This window comes from Hydra vulgaris, chromosome 09 (assembly GCF_038396675.1).
Source record: "Hydra vulgaris chromosome 09, alternate assembly HydraT2T_AEP".
Taxonomy (NCBI): Eukaryota; Metazoa; Cnidaria; class Hydrozoa; order Anthoathecata; family Hydridae; genus Hydra; species Hydra vulgaris.
In genome coordinates, this window is record NC_088928.1 from 61,072,501 (window position 1) to 61,091,515 (window position 19,015).

At 29.7% G+C, this 19,015-nt stretch overlaps 1 protein-coding gene across 1 annotated transcript in view; it reads left to right on the forward strand.

Moving 5' to 3' along the window:
• LOC100207864 (atos homolog protein A) overlaps nt 1–11,574 on the forward strand; it is a 39,567-nt gene extending 27,993 nt beyond the window's left edge. The window contains exons 9-13 of the mRNA XM_065806251.1: nt 9,783–9,899; nt 9,974–10,048; nt 10,680–10,811; nt 10,888–10,925; nt 11,002–11,574. Of these exons, the coding sequence (XP_065662323.1) occupies nt 9,783–9,899; nt 9,974–10,048; nt 10,680–10,811; nt 10,888–10,925; nt 11,002–11,182 (543 nt within the window). The 3' untranslated portion in view covers nt 11,183–11,574. The remainder of the gene's footprint in view (nt 1–9,782; nt 9,900–9,973; nt 10,049–10,679; nt 10,812–10,887; nt 10,926–11,001) is intronic.
• Nucleotides 11,575–19,015: the final 7,441 nt, after the last annotated feature.

Consider the following 19,015-nt stretch of genomic DNA (forward strand, 5'->3'; position numbering starts at 1 on the left):
TATATATATATATATATATATATATATATATATATATATATATATATATATATATATATATATATATATATATATATATATATGTATATGTATATGTATAGATACAGTATATATGTAACTTAATTATACCCATAGCTTTTTTTACATTTAATGTAAGTATCAATGTGTTCAAAGCATACTCTAGTGTGAGTGTGTGTAAAATTTATTTAAAATTTTATGTGGACTTTCAAATTGACAAATGTAATGCTTTTGTTAATAATTATCAGTTTATCCAATGATTTAATTAACTTAGTTCAAGATTAAGACATTAGCCCATTCTGAGTCCTGTTTTTGTAGAATGTCTATTGGGGGCAAAACTCTGAAAAAGAAACTCTAGCAAATAAAATTGTCTTCTCTTCCTTGTAGCCATTGATGCATCACCAACATCTGTTCTTAGTAAATTAGTGTAATAATTTCTGTCTAGAGGCATATTCTAAAATCAATATATTTCATTAAAAAAATCCAAATAGTTAAATGAATTTGATTGTACTTGTTTGGATCAAGTTGATGGTATACAACTAATCATGAAAAAATATTGAAACTGATAAATAAGTTTTTTATACAAGTTTAAACCTGTGTTTCAGAAGAACTTCTTGGTTAAAAACAACTTTTTTTAAAAAATTATTAATTTTTATTGTCAGTCCCACTTTTGTTGAAACATAAATAAAAGTTAACTTGTTGAAACATAAATAAAAGATAACTTTCCACTTGAGCTAGAAATCTAATTTTTTTATTTATTTGTTTGTGTTGTTTTTATGGACAAAATGATGCCAAATGCAGTATACTGCTCATTAAAATTCAATTTATGATATATTTTAGGAACACCCTAATATGTATATTTTACATTTATGAATAATTTTAAATGTATTATACAAAACAGAGTACTCAATATTTTTAAAAGAACAGAGCAATAATAAATTAGTAGAAAATCATTTATCAATTTTTCATTTAAAATTGTTTCATTTTACAATGTTTCATCAATAAAGACTCATCAGAGATCTGTTCTGAATTTTTTATTTTTTTTTACACTGTGTTTCATCATTAAAGACTTACCAGAAATCTTTTCTGAGGAGTTTTTATTGATTAAGCACAGAGTTAAATGAAAACAAGTTAGACGAGTGATTTACTACTAACTTATATCACATCACACACACACACATACACACACGCACACGCATATATATTAAAGTATATATATACACATTAAAAAAGAACATATATATTTATGTATGTGTGTATATATATACATATATATATATATATATATATATATATATATATATATATATATATATATATATATATATATATATATATATATATATGTATGTATATATATATATATATATATATATATATATATATATATATATATATGTATATATATATATATATATATATATATATATATATATATATATTTATATATATATAGTTCTATATATTGTTGCATTTGGGAGTACGGAAGGAAAAAAATGATTCTTATGCGAACAAAAACGTCATTTTTAATTACTTTTGACTTTCGTCCAACATTTGCATGTTGTAAGAAAGTTAAAACCATTAATTTAATTAAAAATTAATCGTTTTTTAAAAAAACCGCAAAAACGCAAATTTAATTGACCAGAATGTTTTTAAAAATATTCTGAATGTTTTTAATAATATAAACAATGTTTTTATTTTTATTTTTTTAATAAAATATTTTAATTTTAATTTTTTTTACTGTAAATCATGCACAGAGTGTTGCTACATCAACTATCTTATAGCCTGTCTCGCAACAAAGTGCTGCTACATCGACTGACAAATAGCCTGACTCACAACGGAGTGCTGCTACATCGACTATCTTATAGCCTGACTCGCAACGGAGTGCTGCTACATCGACTGAGGGTTTGGTTGGTGCAGGCAGTCTATCAAGTAATAAAAAAAAAATTCCAGTCTTGCATTTTAATTTTTTGTCAACAAAATACGGAAAAACTTTCTGACAACCAATTAGGGGTTATATATATATATATATATATATATATATATATATATATATATATATATATATATATATATATATATATATATATATATATATATATATATATATATATATATATATATATATATATATATAAATATATATATATATATATGTATATATATATATATATATACATATATATATATATATATATATATATACATATATATATATATATATATATATATATATATATATATAATATATATATATATATATATATATATAAATTAGTAAAAAAAACACTTATCCAAGTAAGTTACTTGAGCTTCTTCTGACAGTTTTTCCTTTAGCCGTATCATCAAGACGAAAGTCTAAATTTTAAAAAATTTAATTAATAATCAAAATTTTCGCAGAAAGTTATAGATTTTTATAATTCATTTTTTTTTTTATTCTATCATTTTCTGTAAGTTAGTAAGTTACTTGAACTACTCTATTTTTGTAAAAAGTAATTATAAATAGAATTTTTTAGAATTTGGTAATTTTAGATGGTTTGTATAATTTTATAAAAAAATACTTACTTTCAAGTCTGCATTCAGAAATTAATTCAATTTTTTTTATTTAATAAACATTCTTGTTAACATAATATACATTTTTTAGAAATACTGTTATATTTTTTAGAATTTGGTAATTTTAGATGGTTTGTATAATTTTATAAAAAAATACTTACTTTCAAGTCTGCATTCAGAAATTAATTCTAAATTTTTTATTTAATAAACATTCTTGTTAACATAATGTACATTTTTTGGAAATTTTTTTTTTTTTTTTTTTTTTAAACATCTTCGCTTCCAACAAGGCTGCAAGCAGCCACTAATTAAAGTTGGAAGTTACTGTAAGAGAAAAGATGAAGATTGTAGAGCAAGATAACGATTGACGGACGATTTAAAAGATTGCAAATTATATGAATCAGGAAAGCAAGATGAAGGAAGCGAATTCCAAAGAACTGGTGAGGAATTCGAGGAAAAAAACTAGACAAGGAATTCGAGGAAAAAAACTAGACGAATAAGCGTTTTTGGAGCACTTAGGAACAGTCACAGAAAAAGGATGACACTTAATTGAATGACGAGTAACACGAGAATGAATTTTAGTAGATGGCACAAGAGACGCTAGCTCTTTAGAGCAGTGCCCATTATAGTATTTGTAGAAAAGAGAAAGAAAAGCAACATTACGACGATGTGATAATGGTTGGAGGTTGGCTGCAAGAGCAGGTCCAACTATGTTTACAGTGCGTTTTTGCACCTTGTCTAAAATAGAAAGGGCATCATTAGAAGATCCGCCCCAGATGAAGCAACAGTATTCCATACAAGGCCGGATTTGAGATTTATAGAGATAGAGAATAGAATCCAGAGTAAGAAAGTGGCGAGCTCGATAAAGAGATGCAACCTTAGCAGATGCTAATTTTGCAACCGATTTGATATATGGTTTCCAAGAAAAATTGGAAGTAAAAGTTAATCCTAGAAGATGAAGAGTAGGTGACTCATTGAGTACATCACCGTTCATAAATATAGGAAGATCTAAATTATTGCAATAGCGATTGGCTGAAAAAAATTGAGTTTTATCTGAATTGAAGTTCACCAACCACTGTGAGCCCCATGCTGTAGCAGAAGTGAGATCCTTTTCGAGCTCAAATTCCCCCTCCAAGCAATCAGAGAGTGTTGGTTTTTTATCACGACAAGAATAAATGGTAGTGTCATCAGCAAACAATGCCACCTTAGATGTGAGAATATCTGGAAGATTGTTAATGTAAATTAAAAAGAGTATAGGGCCAAGGATAGAATCTTGAGGAACCCCTGAAGTTACAGAATAAGAAGAGTGTTGTCCATCGAGGACAACTTTTATGCTACGATTGGAAAGGAAGGATTCAATGATCTTAAAGATGTTGCTGGATACACCATAAGAAGAAAGCTTATGGAGAAGACCAGCATGCCAAACTTTATCAAACGCTTTTGAAATGTCAAGAGCGATGGCCTTAACCTCTCCACCTTCATCTAATGCATGATAAAACCTGTCAGTTATTACTGTTAGCAAATCAGCTGTAGAACGAGAAGATCGAAATCCATATTGATGGTCAGAAAGTAAGTTATTAGATTCAAGATGAGAAATTAAGTGTTTTTTAATTAAAGATTCAAAAACCTTGCTTATGATAGGAAGAAGACTTATAGGACGGTAGTTAGACGAATCAGATCGCTCCCCAGAATTTTTGAAGATAGGGATAACAGATGCCGCTTTCCAGCAGGCTGGAAAACAAGACTCTGATAAGCACTTGTTGAATAGTTTTGAGAGTATAGACGACATCTCCGGAGAACACTTCTGCAAGACAATAACAGGTATGTTGTCTGGGCCACAAGCTGTAGAAGAGTCTAGGCAGGAAATCACTTTAGATACAGATGCTGGAGTGATATGAATTTCAAGCAATGGATCAACCTGTTTGTTGGCAATATCAGGTAGAACGCAATTAGTGGAATCAAGAGATGATATTGATGAAAAGTTTTTAGCAAACAGTTCAGCTTTGTCTTTAGGTGAGGTGACAAAGTCTGAACCATACAAGAGAGGTGGAATTATAGATTTGCCCTTATTATTGATATTAACAAAGATTCTCTAGAAGTTGCGAGAGCGTAATTTTTGAAATGAGATACAAGATTTCATTACCTGAGAAAGCGGGCTTTAGCGTTAGATAAAACCTTTTTACAATTGTTTCTAGCAGTAATAAACAGACGTCTGTTTTCTGGAGAATTGTTTTGCTGGTAGATATGGAAGTAACGGTTTCGATTGGCAATCGCAGCAGCACAGTGTGAGAAAAACCATGGAGGAGAGTGAGGCTTGACCTGGAATCGTTGAGAGGGAATAAAAGATTCCATGCCAGCCCGAATCCACGAAGTTATGTAAGAAGCACATTTGTCGACAGGAAGTTGAAAGATTTCTACCCAAGGGCCATCACGAAGAAAATTACGGAAAGAGTCCCAGTCAGCTTTACTGTAGTTCTAAGAGATTCGATAATAGGGGTATTCAGGTGATGAAAAAGAATGAGATATTAGTTTTGAAGAGATCAAACTGTGATCAGAAGCACCTAAGGGTGAATGTGGAGAAACTGAGCACTGACTAGGATCAGAAACAAGACATAAGTCGAGTAGAGAAGGTAAATGATTAGGGTTGTCAGGAAAGCGAGTTGGAAAGTTGACTATTTGAGTTAGGGATTGAGAAAGGCAAAAGTTGTGGGCTTTAATGCCTGCAGAATCACTGACACTAGAGCCAAGCCATTCAGAGTGGTGAGCATTAAAGTCACCGACAACAACTATTATAGCTGATGGATAAAGAGAGAGGGCTTGGTCAATATGATCAGAAATAACATCAAAAAGAGTGCAGTCTTGAGATGAAGGAGAGCGATATAGAACAAAGAGAAAGGCAATAGAGTGAAGTGGTGCTAAACGAAACCACATGAAAGAATAGTCTGTGGATTCAAACCTAGTTTCACGACAAACAGGTGAATTCTTACGAATGTAAATGCCCAGGCCAAGCATGTGACTATTGGAGTCTTTACGAATCAGAGAAAGATAACCATCATCACTAAGATCACAAGATGAGACAGCCGAACTCAAATTAGTCTCACAAAGAGCAAGTAGGTCTGGTGAACTTTGCAAGAGATAAGTCTCAACAGAAGAAAAGTTACTTCGAAGACCACGAATATTAGTGAATGATAGGTTTAGAGAACTTGGTGATGATGATGGTTTTTTGTGTTTTATAGTTTTTGGTACTTTATTTATTTTTAAATTAGATTGAAGAACTTGACTCAAAGCATAGATAGTACTCAGAACACTGTTTAATAGCCCAAGCAATTGCCTCATTACTACTAATAAACCCTAAGCTGTAACAAAGGGCTCCAAATGTGGCCTCCGCAATGCACTCCAAAAGTACAAACAGGGACACCATCCATGCACAACATGGCACTGTTAATACTTTGATATTTTTCAGCTGTTGATGGAATCAGCCTCTCTGAGAGCTGCCACAGAGTTCGGGAAACCTGACTACCAGCCGGCCTCAGAACCATAAAACTGAGTTTTAGAGCTGTACCCTCATAAGGAGATAATAGAATGAGTTGCCTAGTCATAAAAACAGTGACACAAGCAAACCCATGGATTGAGTCAAGAAGATCCAGCATTCAACATCCTAAACTGGAAACAATGTATTAAAAATACATCTGATCTGACATAGATTGACAGGATAACCTGATCTGACAAGAATGACAGGATAACCTGATCTGACAAACTGTTATATGCAGGTAAATACTGTTATATGCAGATACTGTTATATGCAGATACTTGGAAATACTGTTATATGCAGGTACTGTTTTAAGGATTCACTAACTTAGATAAACAAAAAGAAAAATTTTTTTTTCCATTTATCTTTTATTAAGCCAATATATTGTTTATAATAGAATGTATCTCATTCTAAGAAAAAACAACAGTGAAAAAAGAAAAAAAATCAGTGGAAATTTGCTTTTTTTGTTTACATATACAATTTTCTGTAATTTTTGCATTTAGGATTTTTTTTTGTTTAATAAAATATTATTGTAACATTTTATAATTCTTTCAATATTTTTTGTAACTAATTTTAATTGTTTTTTAATTAAAAATTTTGTGCAATTTCAATCAGAGGGCGAGAAGTATTTATCCACCAATTTTAAAGTACTTCTCTTATGTTAATGGACGTTATTAGGGTTGAACCAAATTATAATTCTTATTCTATTTTGCACTCTATTTCGCTTCTTTTTTTTTGCATTCTTTTTTCAAGGGTCGAATTTTAGTTTAGAGTTTTAAAATTGAATACATTTTCATCAGAGTAGTTTTGGTTTAGCCTGTTATTAATTGAAGTTGTGATTTGTTTTAGAGTTAGGGGTAGATGGTTTGATTTAATATTAATATACAATAATTCATCATTTAGTTTTTTGAAAGGCCTATTTGAATTTTTAGAGAGATTAAATGTGACATCAAGAAAATTCACAATATTTAAATTTATGCTTATATTAATTTAAAAGTCAATATTTAAATAAATTTTTTATAATACCTTTTCTAATTTTATCAAGCTGTGTATCAGATTTATGCATTACTAATAAACCATGGTTTATGATTTTTTAGTCTTACAAAACCTTTGGCAGAAGCAGTTAATTCAGCTCTGTTTTTAAGGTTGCTTTTTTTAACAACATTTTGGGCTGCTAAATAAGTTTTATTTTTCAGATTCTAAGCGGCTTTCTCAAAATAATTAGTAGTACTTAAGATTTCTGTAGTTTTCTGTTATGAGAATTTTATTTTATTTGTTTTATCAGAAAAAACTAAAATATTTGAGTTTGATTTAATTTTTTTAACATCTAACTCTTTTTCAAATTAGTTACTTACATGCCAAAAAATGTTGGGTTGATTAAGTGCTATAGTTCTTTTTCCAAATCAGGTATAAAAGGTGGAGTAGTTTATGTTCATAGTTATCATGGTTATTATTAATTACATCATTTCTAATTGATTTTGATTTGAAAAAATGTGCTTTCCAACAAGTTTTTATAAGTATGCAACTAAAAGTATAATATTTATGAGTTAATTATAAGTATAAATTAGTTAATTATAACTTATAATATAATTTTTTTTTCACAGTTACATGCTTCATAGTTACATATTTTATTTTATCTTTTAGTAGTGACTGTAGTGGTATTTAAAGGAGAAAGAACATTTTAATTTTTTTTCCACATATGTCGTAACCTCCGTCTTATTTATTTTTTTATCCACATATGTCGTAACCTCTGTATAATAATGCACCATGTATTCCTTCAAAGTGAATGTATCTTACTCCTAAAAGTGCTCTAACTTTTTACATGGCAAAAATGGTGATTCACAATTGTTGTTGCAGATTCATTTGATGAACAAATCATTTTATTGAATTCATTTTTGTAACTAAATTTCTGCTAAATTTAAATAGCTAGATTTGTTTAACTTTTCAATAATAATTGCAATTCGCTTTGAAATAATTGGGATAAATAGTAGCAATTAGTACACATAATTAGTGGAATTTATTTTTCAATCAAAAAATACAATTGCACCTTGATTGGTTGCCTGTTACTTAAAAATGCAAAAATTTGTTACATGACCACCTAACAAAAACTTTCAATTCTAACTGATTGTTATTTTTTTCAATTTTTACAACCCTCAGAATTAGGGTCGGCATTCCGCAATGCCGACCTAACTGCCGACCTCAAAGTATTTGAGAGCGGCAAAAAATTGCCAACCTTGTTTTATGGTTAGACCTTAATATCAAATAATTTTTGCCGACCTTAAAAAGATTGAGGTCAGCAAATTATTGCCGACTAATTTTTCCTAATTCCGAGGGTTGTATATATATATATATATATATATATATATATATATATATATATATATATATATATATAATACAAAATATTGTACAACTTTCTCTCAATCCTTTTTCTCTAAAACATCTTCACAATTTTGACATATTTCTCCCCCATATAATGCACAGAATCTTTCAGTTAGAGCAATTAATTTCGAGTCAGCACTAAATTTAGGAGATCGAAAACCATATTGATTGCCAAAGAGTAAGTTATTAGATTCAAGATGAGATGATAGAAGTTTGTTGATTAAAGACTCAAAGATCTTGCTAGTAATAAAAAGTAGACTAGTCGAATGATAGTTGGAGGGGTCAGAGTGTTCTCCAGAGTTTTTAAAAATTGGGACCACATATGCCATTTTCCAGGAAGGCAGGAAAACTAAATTCAGTCAAGCACTTGTTAAATAATTTAGAGAGAATTGAAGAGAGGTCTGGAGAACACTGTTATAAGATTATGAGAAGAATGCTTTCTGAACCACAAGCTGTAGGAAAGTTTAATAGAGAAATAACTTGAGCAACAGAAGGCGGAGTGATTTGGATGTCTAACAATGGGTTAACTTGTTTAACTGGAATAGCAGGAAGAGTATGACCATTAGAGTCAAATTAGAGAAAAATATCTTTGCAAATAGTACTGCTTTACTCATTGGTGAACTAATAAAATTAGACCAATGAATTAAAGTTGAATTAAAGTTGATATGATTGTTTACCTTACCTTTGTTAATGACACTGTTGAAGATTTTCCAAAAGTCTCTAGAGCCCAACTTTTGAGGTAAGGTAGGATTTAGTAAATTAGGAATAATGGAGCTTAACATCAGACAACACCTTTATACATTGGTTTATTATATTAATGATATAATTTTCTCGAGAGAGAGTTGTACTTTCAAAAAAAATGATTACGGTTAAATATAGCAACTGCGCAAGAAGATAAAATCCACGAAGTAGAATGAGGCTTGACTTAAAACCAACCAGAAAAAATAAAAGTTAAGAACTAAAATTTAAAATAAATATTTCTATATTTGCCTAGATCCAGGAGGTTATATAAGAGGTGCTTGTATCAGCACCTTTGAGGATCTGCATATTTTATAACAGAAAACTGAAAAGAAAAAAAAAGTTAAAACAAAGTTTTTTCAGTGTCTAAACTTTACAAATGAAAAAGTTGCATATGATTTTTTAGGAATTATTACAGATTTTCCGAATTCATATTTCTTGATTTTAAATTAAAATACAGCTTTTCTTAAAAAAAAAGTTGTATTTTATTATATTTTATGTATTTGTAATATAACTTTGTTTTCAATTTTTATAAAATATTTTTTCTTTTTGACTTACTTTATAGGGTTTTCGTGCTGAGCTTGGTGCAAGTGGTTCATTTTGCCCCAAACATGTTGTGTTACCTATTAAAGTTCACTACTTTCAATTATCAGAAGATAAAAGTGTCCCCTCACCTTATCTGGTAATAAAGTGTTCATTACTTATTGTAGTTTATGTGCAAAAATGTGACATACATTAACAAAATTTTTTTCTTAGGGTCATATAAGTCTATGTGATAGTTTATTGCCAGGAAGAAAGTATAGAGTTCCAAAAAAGGGCACAGTACAACTAGTAAATAATTTATTTTTTACATTAAAAATTTGTTTTAAATATTTATTATTAATCAAATTCAAATGTCAAAGATTGAGTTGTGTAAAAGTGACTTTTGAAATAAATGTAATGCGATTTAAATTTAAATTGGATTTATCTATAATCGTTATGTATACTGGCTTCATACATGACGTCGTGGTGACGTATTTTTTATTGAGGCGCTTATAATTGTCAATTTTTTATTGAAAAAAGTTGTTTCCTTATTTTGTAATTTACTTTATTTTACTTATTTGTTAACCCTAAAATAGTTTACTAGTAAGACAAGTAATTATTACTGTTATTTCAATAACTCACTGGTTATTTTTATAATTTAATGAATTTTATCACATAAAAATCAAGTTTGGAAAAAAGAATTCTATCAAAGTTTTTTTCCATGAACATCAAAGCGTTTTTTTTTTAATTAAAGACACTATAGTGTGGCTTGACCACACTATATTGGTAGGCAAGTAAATTAAGATGCGAATTCACAAAAATTGTTCTTTTTGTGCAGGATTGTTGAAGAAACTCTCATAGATACAAATTTTTGCATATTTTCAAAAATTAAAGCTTTTTTAACAACCTTTGTTGATTTTTTATTATTTAATTTTTTTAGACAGTTTTTAACCCAAACGATACCGTAGTAAAGATGTTTATTGTATTATACAATTATACTGATATGCCACCATCTTCAAGAACGTTTCTCAGACAAAGAATATTTTCCAAACGAAAGGATTTGAAGACACTGGTATAATTTTAAGATGATTGCGTATATCTTTTTGAACAAACAAATTCAACACTAATCTTATAAATTTTTTTTATAGGAAGACTCTCAAGTACTTCATTACTTAGTTCATTTAAGGTAACCTTTTAATGAAGAAGATTTTATGAAGTTAAAAGTAGTTTAAAAATATAATATTTAATTACTTGTTTTTCAGTTTTATATCGTCCAAGCATTCGCGTATATATCTTCACACTGATATTCAAATATTATTCCCTCAACAAACTCCAGACGGCCAAATGTTTACAATTACTGATGGCCCAACTGATCCGAAATATACACCATTTGCCAAATATAGTTCTTTTTCCAATGATGTTTATGATCAAACCAACGGCTAATTCAGTGGTAACTTATGGGTACACAAATTATTTAATTGTTTAAAAAAAGATCTTCCATCATAATCCTGCCATATTTTGACGTTTGGTGCTCTTGAATTTGACACTTGTTGTTCTTTATTTGGATACTGGTTCCTAATTTCTATATTTGTTGTTCTTAATTTTGACACTCGTTGTTTTACTATGACAATCTTTATTCTTTTTTTTTACACTCGTTGTTCTTTACTATGACACTCGTTGTTCTTTACTATGACACTCATTCTTTATCTTACCTAAATGCTTTAACATTTATATCTAAATGAAACCTTTATAAACTTTTTGAAGGGTTGGGATTTTTTTCGCAGTATTTTAAGTATAAATAGTGTAAATATGGTCTTAAATATAAATTATTTCGATAGAGGCTTTAATTCTTTTATTTAATTATAAATTAAAAGCAACTGTTATTTGTATCCTTAGAAATTAGTCTATATGCACACGAATAAATATTTTTAACTAAAAATAAAATACCCCAATAAACAGTTTAGCGCAAAGTTCTAGTACCTTACGGACAACTTTTCTCTATTATAGTTCTGCTTTTTCAATGATCGCAAATTCAAAGAGCGGTATTGTTAGGATGCAAAACATTTTAAATTACAAAATATTTTATGTTGTTGTTGTGCTTCTATGTGACAGGGGTGTCGCTGAGGTTGGTGTCACCCAGAGCGGCAAACTTTTGGTATCACCCCTCTAGGCTAACAGGAGAAAGGTTAATGTAAAAAAACTCCTCTATAGGCTGGGTGAATAAAAAAAAGATATTTGTTTAACTCAGCATTTTTGAAGTAATTGCTCAGCTTTACGTCTATAAAAACTTGAGCAAAATTGCTCAAATTTTTATTCAAGTTAAGCTGAGCAATTTACTTCAAAAACGCTGAGCAATAGCTCAGCGTTTTTGCTAAATATTTTTAAAAGCGCTAAAAATTTTATCTGAGCAATCACTCGAAAAACGCTAAGTAGAAGTAATTGCTTTTTTTTATTCACCCGGCCTATAGAGGACTTTTTTATTCAAATTTTATATCTGAAAATTTTAATATATATTTTATATATATATATATATATATATTATTGCCGAACTTATTAGTTTTAATAGTAGTAGTTGTAGTAGTAGCAGTAGTAGTAGTAGTAGTAGTAGTAGCAGTAGTACCAGTTTCCCTTGGAGCGTGTTTGACACGAAACCCTTGGCAGCTATTGCAGCCGAGGTATTGGCGAGAAAGAGTCGCAGCTTTGTTTTGTAAGAAAACGTGAGCGAACGTGAAACTTATATCGTACGTACGTAAACTTCATATTATGTAATATTAAAACATACTTAAACATATATGAAGTTTTACAGTTTGACTTTAAAACTGCTTTGCGTCAACCTTATCTTAATTTTTGATCTAGAGCATTTATTTCCATTTAAAACAATTTTTATATAGTTTTAAAATTTCGAGTTATTAGCGCGCTGAGCTTCTGAGTTTCTGAGTCCAACCACCGGTAATTTTTTTTTTAAATTTTTAAGATTTTTCTAAAAACAAAATACTTGTGAAGTTTTATAAAGACAATAAAAAAACATATCTAACAATACTATACACTTTAACAAACGAAAAAAATTTTTAAAAAGCTAAAAGTTCTAAAAACATTAAAACACGGGGGATATTTGTTGCGTATGTGTCACGATTGAGATACTTATGTTTTTTTAGTTTTACATTTCAAGTTTTTTTACAACTAAGTTAAGTGAGTGCGAGAAAAATGAGTACACTTCATGTTTATATATTGAATATAAAATCTATAGAACTGTAAAGTTATTTTGTTTTACATTTTAATAAAAATTAAAAATAAAGCAAGCTGATGATTTAAACTTGCCACCCGGTGACCTTAACTTTTTAAAACAGTAAGGGGGTATAAAAAGTATGTTTTATATAAGAACATAATTGAAAATTTTAATTTTATACTTAAATCATTTATTGAATTAATTACTTTTTTAAATAATTGAAAGTTGAAGTTTTTTAATATTGATACAATAAGGAAATTTAAAGTTTTACAGCTATTTTACTACAACCTCGTTGAACATTCTAAACCGAGAGCGCAACAACGACGTAATTTAGATCACTATCAAAATAGTATTATACTCCATTATTTTTTGCCTTTATATACTTTGTGGCTGATCCCTAATCTTAACTTTTAAATAAGCGATCGTTCATAAATTACGCAACGCTAAAGAGTCCTATGTTAAATTAAAAATCAAAATAGCTCATCAAGTCTAATGAAAATTGCCTCCTTAAAGAACTGAAGGTCTTTTTCTTCTTTTTTAAAAATAAATTTAGCGTTGCGTAATTTATGGACAATCCCTTAACGTTTTATAGTCTATAGTTTTTAATGGTCCAAGATCTTCTTAGTTCTGCTGTTTGGATAGCGTTGCATGCAAACGTAAGTGTAAACGTCTTTAGCATATGTTGAGTTTGCAGGCAGTATATGGAACAATTAGGTATAATAAATTTATAAAAATGAAAAAACTTTTGAATTTTATTTTAACAATTAGAAATCTTTTTTGTTATATTAATATTTTTTTGCTATAAATATTGCGATAATTATTATAGATAAATACTATTATAAAATATTTGCTATAAATATTGTTATAAATACAGCAAGATTGAAAATTTTCAATTTTGCTGTATTTGTCTTTCATCCCCCAAAACGACACTGATGACAGCGTACTAAACCACTAAGCTATCAATCATATGCGGTTAAGAGAAAAACAAACCTAATTAAAAATCTCATATAAACTCTAGGTAAGTTGAAAGTGTGCGCATGTTAATTTATTTGCTCTTAAAGCAATTTTTTAAAATGAGTTATTTTACGTTAAAATATTTTAGTAAACAAATAATAGGTATAGAAATGATCGCTGTGGAATAGAAATGGTAGATTTCGTAAAGACCCAAGTATAGAAATGGTAGATTTGGTAAAGACCTGTATTTTATGGGTCCGGAAAGCTAGGATATATATAAAGAAAAAAGTATAGAAAAGGTCAGTGTGGAATAGACTTACCAAGACCCGTATTTTTACGGGTCAGATCAGCTAGTATATATATATGTGTGTGTGCATATATATGTATATATGTGACGCATCTGACCAAAACCAGTCGGATGTCGCGTTATGCTATATTGAGAAAACCATCAAAACATCTCAAAAATTCAATTTTTATAATTATTTATTTTTTTGCATAATTGTTTAGATAATTAACTTTTCTTTGCTATTCAAACTTAACTTTTAATAAAAAATAATTTTTTGATGGTTAATTTTTTTTTGCTTTAAATATTGTCAATAGATTTAAAAATCTAAAAAATAAAAAATTGATAATAATTTAATTTTCTCGATGTACTAAAAGTGTTATAATTTAAAAAGTAATCAAGCTACATTAATAATTTTTTTCAGGACTTGTTGCAAATGTATCGCTGTAGATGTGTGCCAAATTAAAACAAAATCCATGCATGGTTGCTAAGAAGTTTTCTATTTTATATGACATCAAACTTTTAAACGCGTTTTTTTCGCGTTTTAAAATTTTAATATAGATGTTACATTTTTGCTCATAACTTTGGCTAGGGTCAAGCTAGAGCAATAATTTTTGCATCATTTTAAAGCAGAATATTATACCTTTTCAAATATGTATCACACTTAAAACTTAAAATTTTATACATGTGACTGGTTTTGGTCAGATGCGTCACATATATATATATATATATATATATATATATATATATATATATATATATATATATATATATATATATATATATATATATATATATATATATATATATATATATATATATATACGGTTCTTTAGTAAACAAATTCTGCCATATTTACTTTTTATTTATTTATGCTATATGAGTTTCGAACTTTTTTTTTTTAAAAAAAAAGGTTTGAAATCTCATAAAAAAATATTTTTAATTTTCAATTAATTATTTTTTATTAACCTTATTAAATGATTTTAATAATGTCCATAATTATTTATAAAAAATTGTATACTTTCAAATCATTTGTAAAACGTTTTTATATATAATACTCTTGTTTGGGTATACTGTAAAATAGCTTGGTCATGTGGTTTTTTTTTTACTTTTAACGTCAGTATAATCATCAAGATTTTCTTTTTATTAAGTCGAATAGCTAGCTAATCGGATGAACTACTCCATCAAGTCTGAAATATGTCAAAGTATTACCAGTGTCTGACTCCATCAACAGCTGAAATATGTCAAAGTATTACCAGTGTCATTTTGCGCATGGAGGGTGTCCCTGTTTGTACTTTTAGTGTACATTGCCAAGGCCACATTTGGAGTCCCTTGTTACGGCTTAGGGTTTATTAATAGTATCGAAGCAATTGCTTGGGCTATTAAACAGTGTACTGAGTATTATCTATGCTTTGAGTCAAGTTCTTTAACAAATTTAAAAAATGAATAGAGTACCAAAAACTATAAAACACAAAAAACCATCGTCATCACCAAGTTCTCTAAACCTATCATTCACTAATATTTGTGGTCTTTGAAGTAACTTTTTTTCTGTTGAGTCTTATCTCTTTCAAAGTTTACCAGACCTTCTTGCTCTTTGTGAGACTAATATGAGTTCAGCTGTCTCATCTTGTGATCTTAGTGTTGATGGTTATATTCAATAGTCACATGCTTGGTCTGGGCATTTACACTTGTAAGAATTCACCCATTTGTCAGGAAACTAGGTTTGAATCCACAGACTATTCTTTCATATGCTTTCGTTTAGCACCACTTCACTTGATCGTCTTTCTTTTTGTTCTGTATCGCTCTCCTTCATCTCAAGAATACACTCTTTTTGATATTATTTCTGATCATATTGACCAAGCCCTCTCTCTTTATCCATCAGCTAATATAGTTTCTCCACATTCGCCTTTAGGTTCTTCTGATTACAATTTGATCTCTCTAAAACTAATATCTCATTCTTCTTCATCAACTGTATCCTCCTATCATTGTACCTCTTACAACTACTTTAAAGCTGACTAGGACTCTTTTTGTGATTTTCTTTGTGATGATCCTTGGGTAGAAATCTTTCGTCTTCCTGTCGACAAATGTGCTACTTACATAACTTCGTGGATTCAGACTGGCGTTGAATCTTTTATTGCCTCTCAATGATTCCAGGTCTAGCCTCACTCTCCTCCGTGGTTTTCCTCACACTGTACTGCTGCGATTGCCAATCGAAACCGTTACTTCCATATCTATCAGCAAAACAGTTCTCCATAAAACAGACGTCTGTTTATTACTGCTAGAAACCATCATAAAAAGGTTTTGTCTAACGTTAAAGCCCGCTATTCTCAGGTGATGAAATCTCGTCGTCTATACTCTCAAAACTATTCAACAAGTGCTTATCAGAGTCTTGTTTTCCAGCCTGGTGGAAAGCAGCATTTGTCATATCTATCTTCAAAAATTCTGGAAAGCAATCTGATTTGTTTAATTACCGTCCCATTAGTATTCTTCCTATCATAAGCAAGGCTTTTGAATCTTTAATTAAAAAACACTTAATTTCTCATCTTAAATCTAATAACTTACTTTCTGACCATCAATATGGATTTCGATCCTCTTGTTCTGCAGCTGATTTGCTAACAGTAATAACCAATAGGTTTCACCGTGCATTAGATAAAGGTGGAGAAGTTAAGGCCATCGCTCTTGACATTTAAAATGCTTTTGATAAAGTTTGGCATGCTGGTCTTCTCCGTATTTCTTCTTAAGGTATATCAGGAAAAATCTTTAAGATTATTGAATCCTTTCTTTCTAATTGTAGTATAAAAGTTGTCCTTGATGGATAGCACTCTTCTTCTTATTCTGTAACTTTAAGGGTTCCCTAAGGTTTTATCCTTGGCTCTATACTCTTTTTAATTTACATTAACGATCTTCCAGATATTCTCACATCTAAGGTGACATTGTTTGCTGATGATACAACCATTTATTCTTGTCGTGATAAGAAACCAACACTCTCTGATTGGTTGGAGGGGGCATTTGAGCTTGAAAAGGATCTCACTTCTTCTACATCATGAAGCTCACAGTGGCTGGTGAACTTCAATACAGATAAAACTCAATTTTTTTCAGCCAATCGTTATCGCAATAAGTTAGATCTTCCTATATTTATGAACGGTCATGTACTCGATAAGTCTTCTACCCTTCATCTTCTAGGATTAACTCTTACTTCCGATCTTTTTTGGAGACCATATATCAAATTCGTTGCAAAATTAGCATCTGCTAAAGATCCATCTCTTTATTGAGCTCGACACTTTCTTACTTTGGATTCTATTCTCTATCTCTATAAATCGCAAATCATGTCTTGTATAGAATACTGTTGCCATATCTGGGGTGGATCTTCTAATGATGACCTTTCTCTTTTAGACACGGTGCAAAAACGCGTTGTAAATATAGTTGGACCTGCTCCTGCAGCCAATTTCCAACCATTATCACATCGTCGTAATGTTGCTTCTCTTTCTCTTTTCTACAAATACTATAATGGGCACTGATCTAAAGAGCTAGCGTCTCTTGTGCCATCTACTTAAATTCATTCTCGTGTTACTCGTAATTTAATTAATTCTCATTCTTTTTCTGTGATTGTTCCTAAGTGCTCCAAAAACTTTTATTCGTCTAGTTTTTTCCTCGAACATCAGCTCTTTAGAATTCCCTTTCTTTATCTGGCTTTCCTTATTCATACAATTTGCAATCTTTTAAGTCGTCCGTCAATCGTTATCTTGCTCTACAATCTTCATCTTTTCTCTTCCAGTAACTTCCTACTCTAATTAGTGGTTGCTTGCAGCCTTGTTGGAAGCGAAAATGTTTAAAAAAAAAAAGTTACATAAGAATTGTCAATGAAACACATCTTGTTTAGCTTTTTTTTCCGGAGTATTTTTTTGCAGTTTTGTAAGAAATGATTTCAGCTATCTCTAAAGCAATATTTTAGAACTGCATATTTAACAAAGTGTGAGAAGATCATCTTTTCAAGCTTGTACACAATTAACACAAGCTTTCTACAAAATTCAAGAAAAATGGACAAGTCTAATACAGAACATAATAGTAATAGAGTTCAATTTTTTACTAAAACGTCTTCCAAAACGTAAATGTACCTTTAATGGTGTAAGAAAGCAAGAAAAGTTTGTAAATACTGGTGTCAGAGTTGTTAACAAGGCCAAAAATAGCAAGGCTAAGACCAAGGCCAAAAGTTATAAGGACACGGCCAAAGAAAGAGTTTTAAGGTCAAGATCAAGATTAAGAGTTTCAAGACCAAGGTCAAACATTTTCAAGACTTCAATTTTCGCCTTACGTTTAGGTCAATTATTAACAAAACTGTAAGTAGCAAGTGCTGTCACAATAAAACCACATTTTGTCAAAATAGACAAAGGTTATGCGCAGAACTCAACAAAATCAATAAGAAAATGCTTATTTTTTTTAAGGCCAAGGGCAAAATTTTCAAGGCCAAGGTCAACAGTTTCAAGACCAAGGCCAAGGCCTCAAATTTTGGCCTTAAGGCCATGTCAAGGCCAAGGACTAATAACTCTGATTGGTGTAAATAATGTTGATAGCAATGATGTAAATATTGTAGACTTTGTAAATATTGAAAGTGAAAGTATATTTATTAGTGCATCAAAAAAAAAGTGAAGCAAGTAGTGGCTACAAGGTTATTGATTGGTTATAGAAATTCTTGCTTCCATTTTTGATAAACTTGGGTGTCCAGAATGTTTGCGACCATCACAGCTGTCGTTAAGCGAGAACAAAAAGTCTTAAAAAGGATATGTATCAAATTTATCTTTATCCTGTGTTTGTG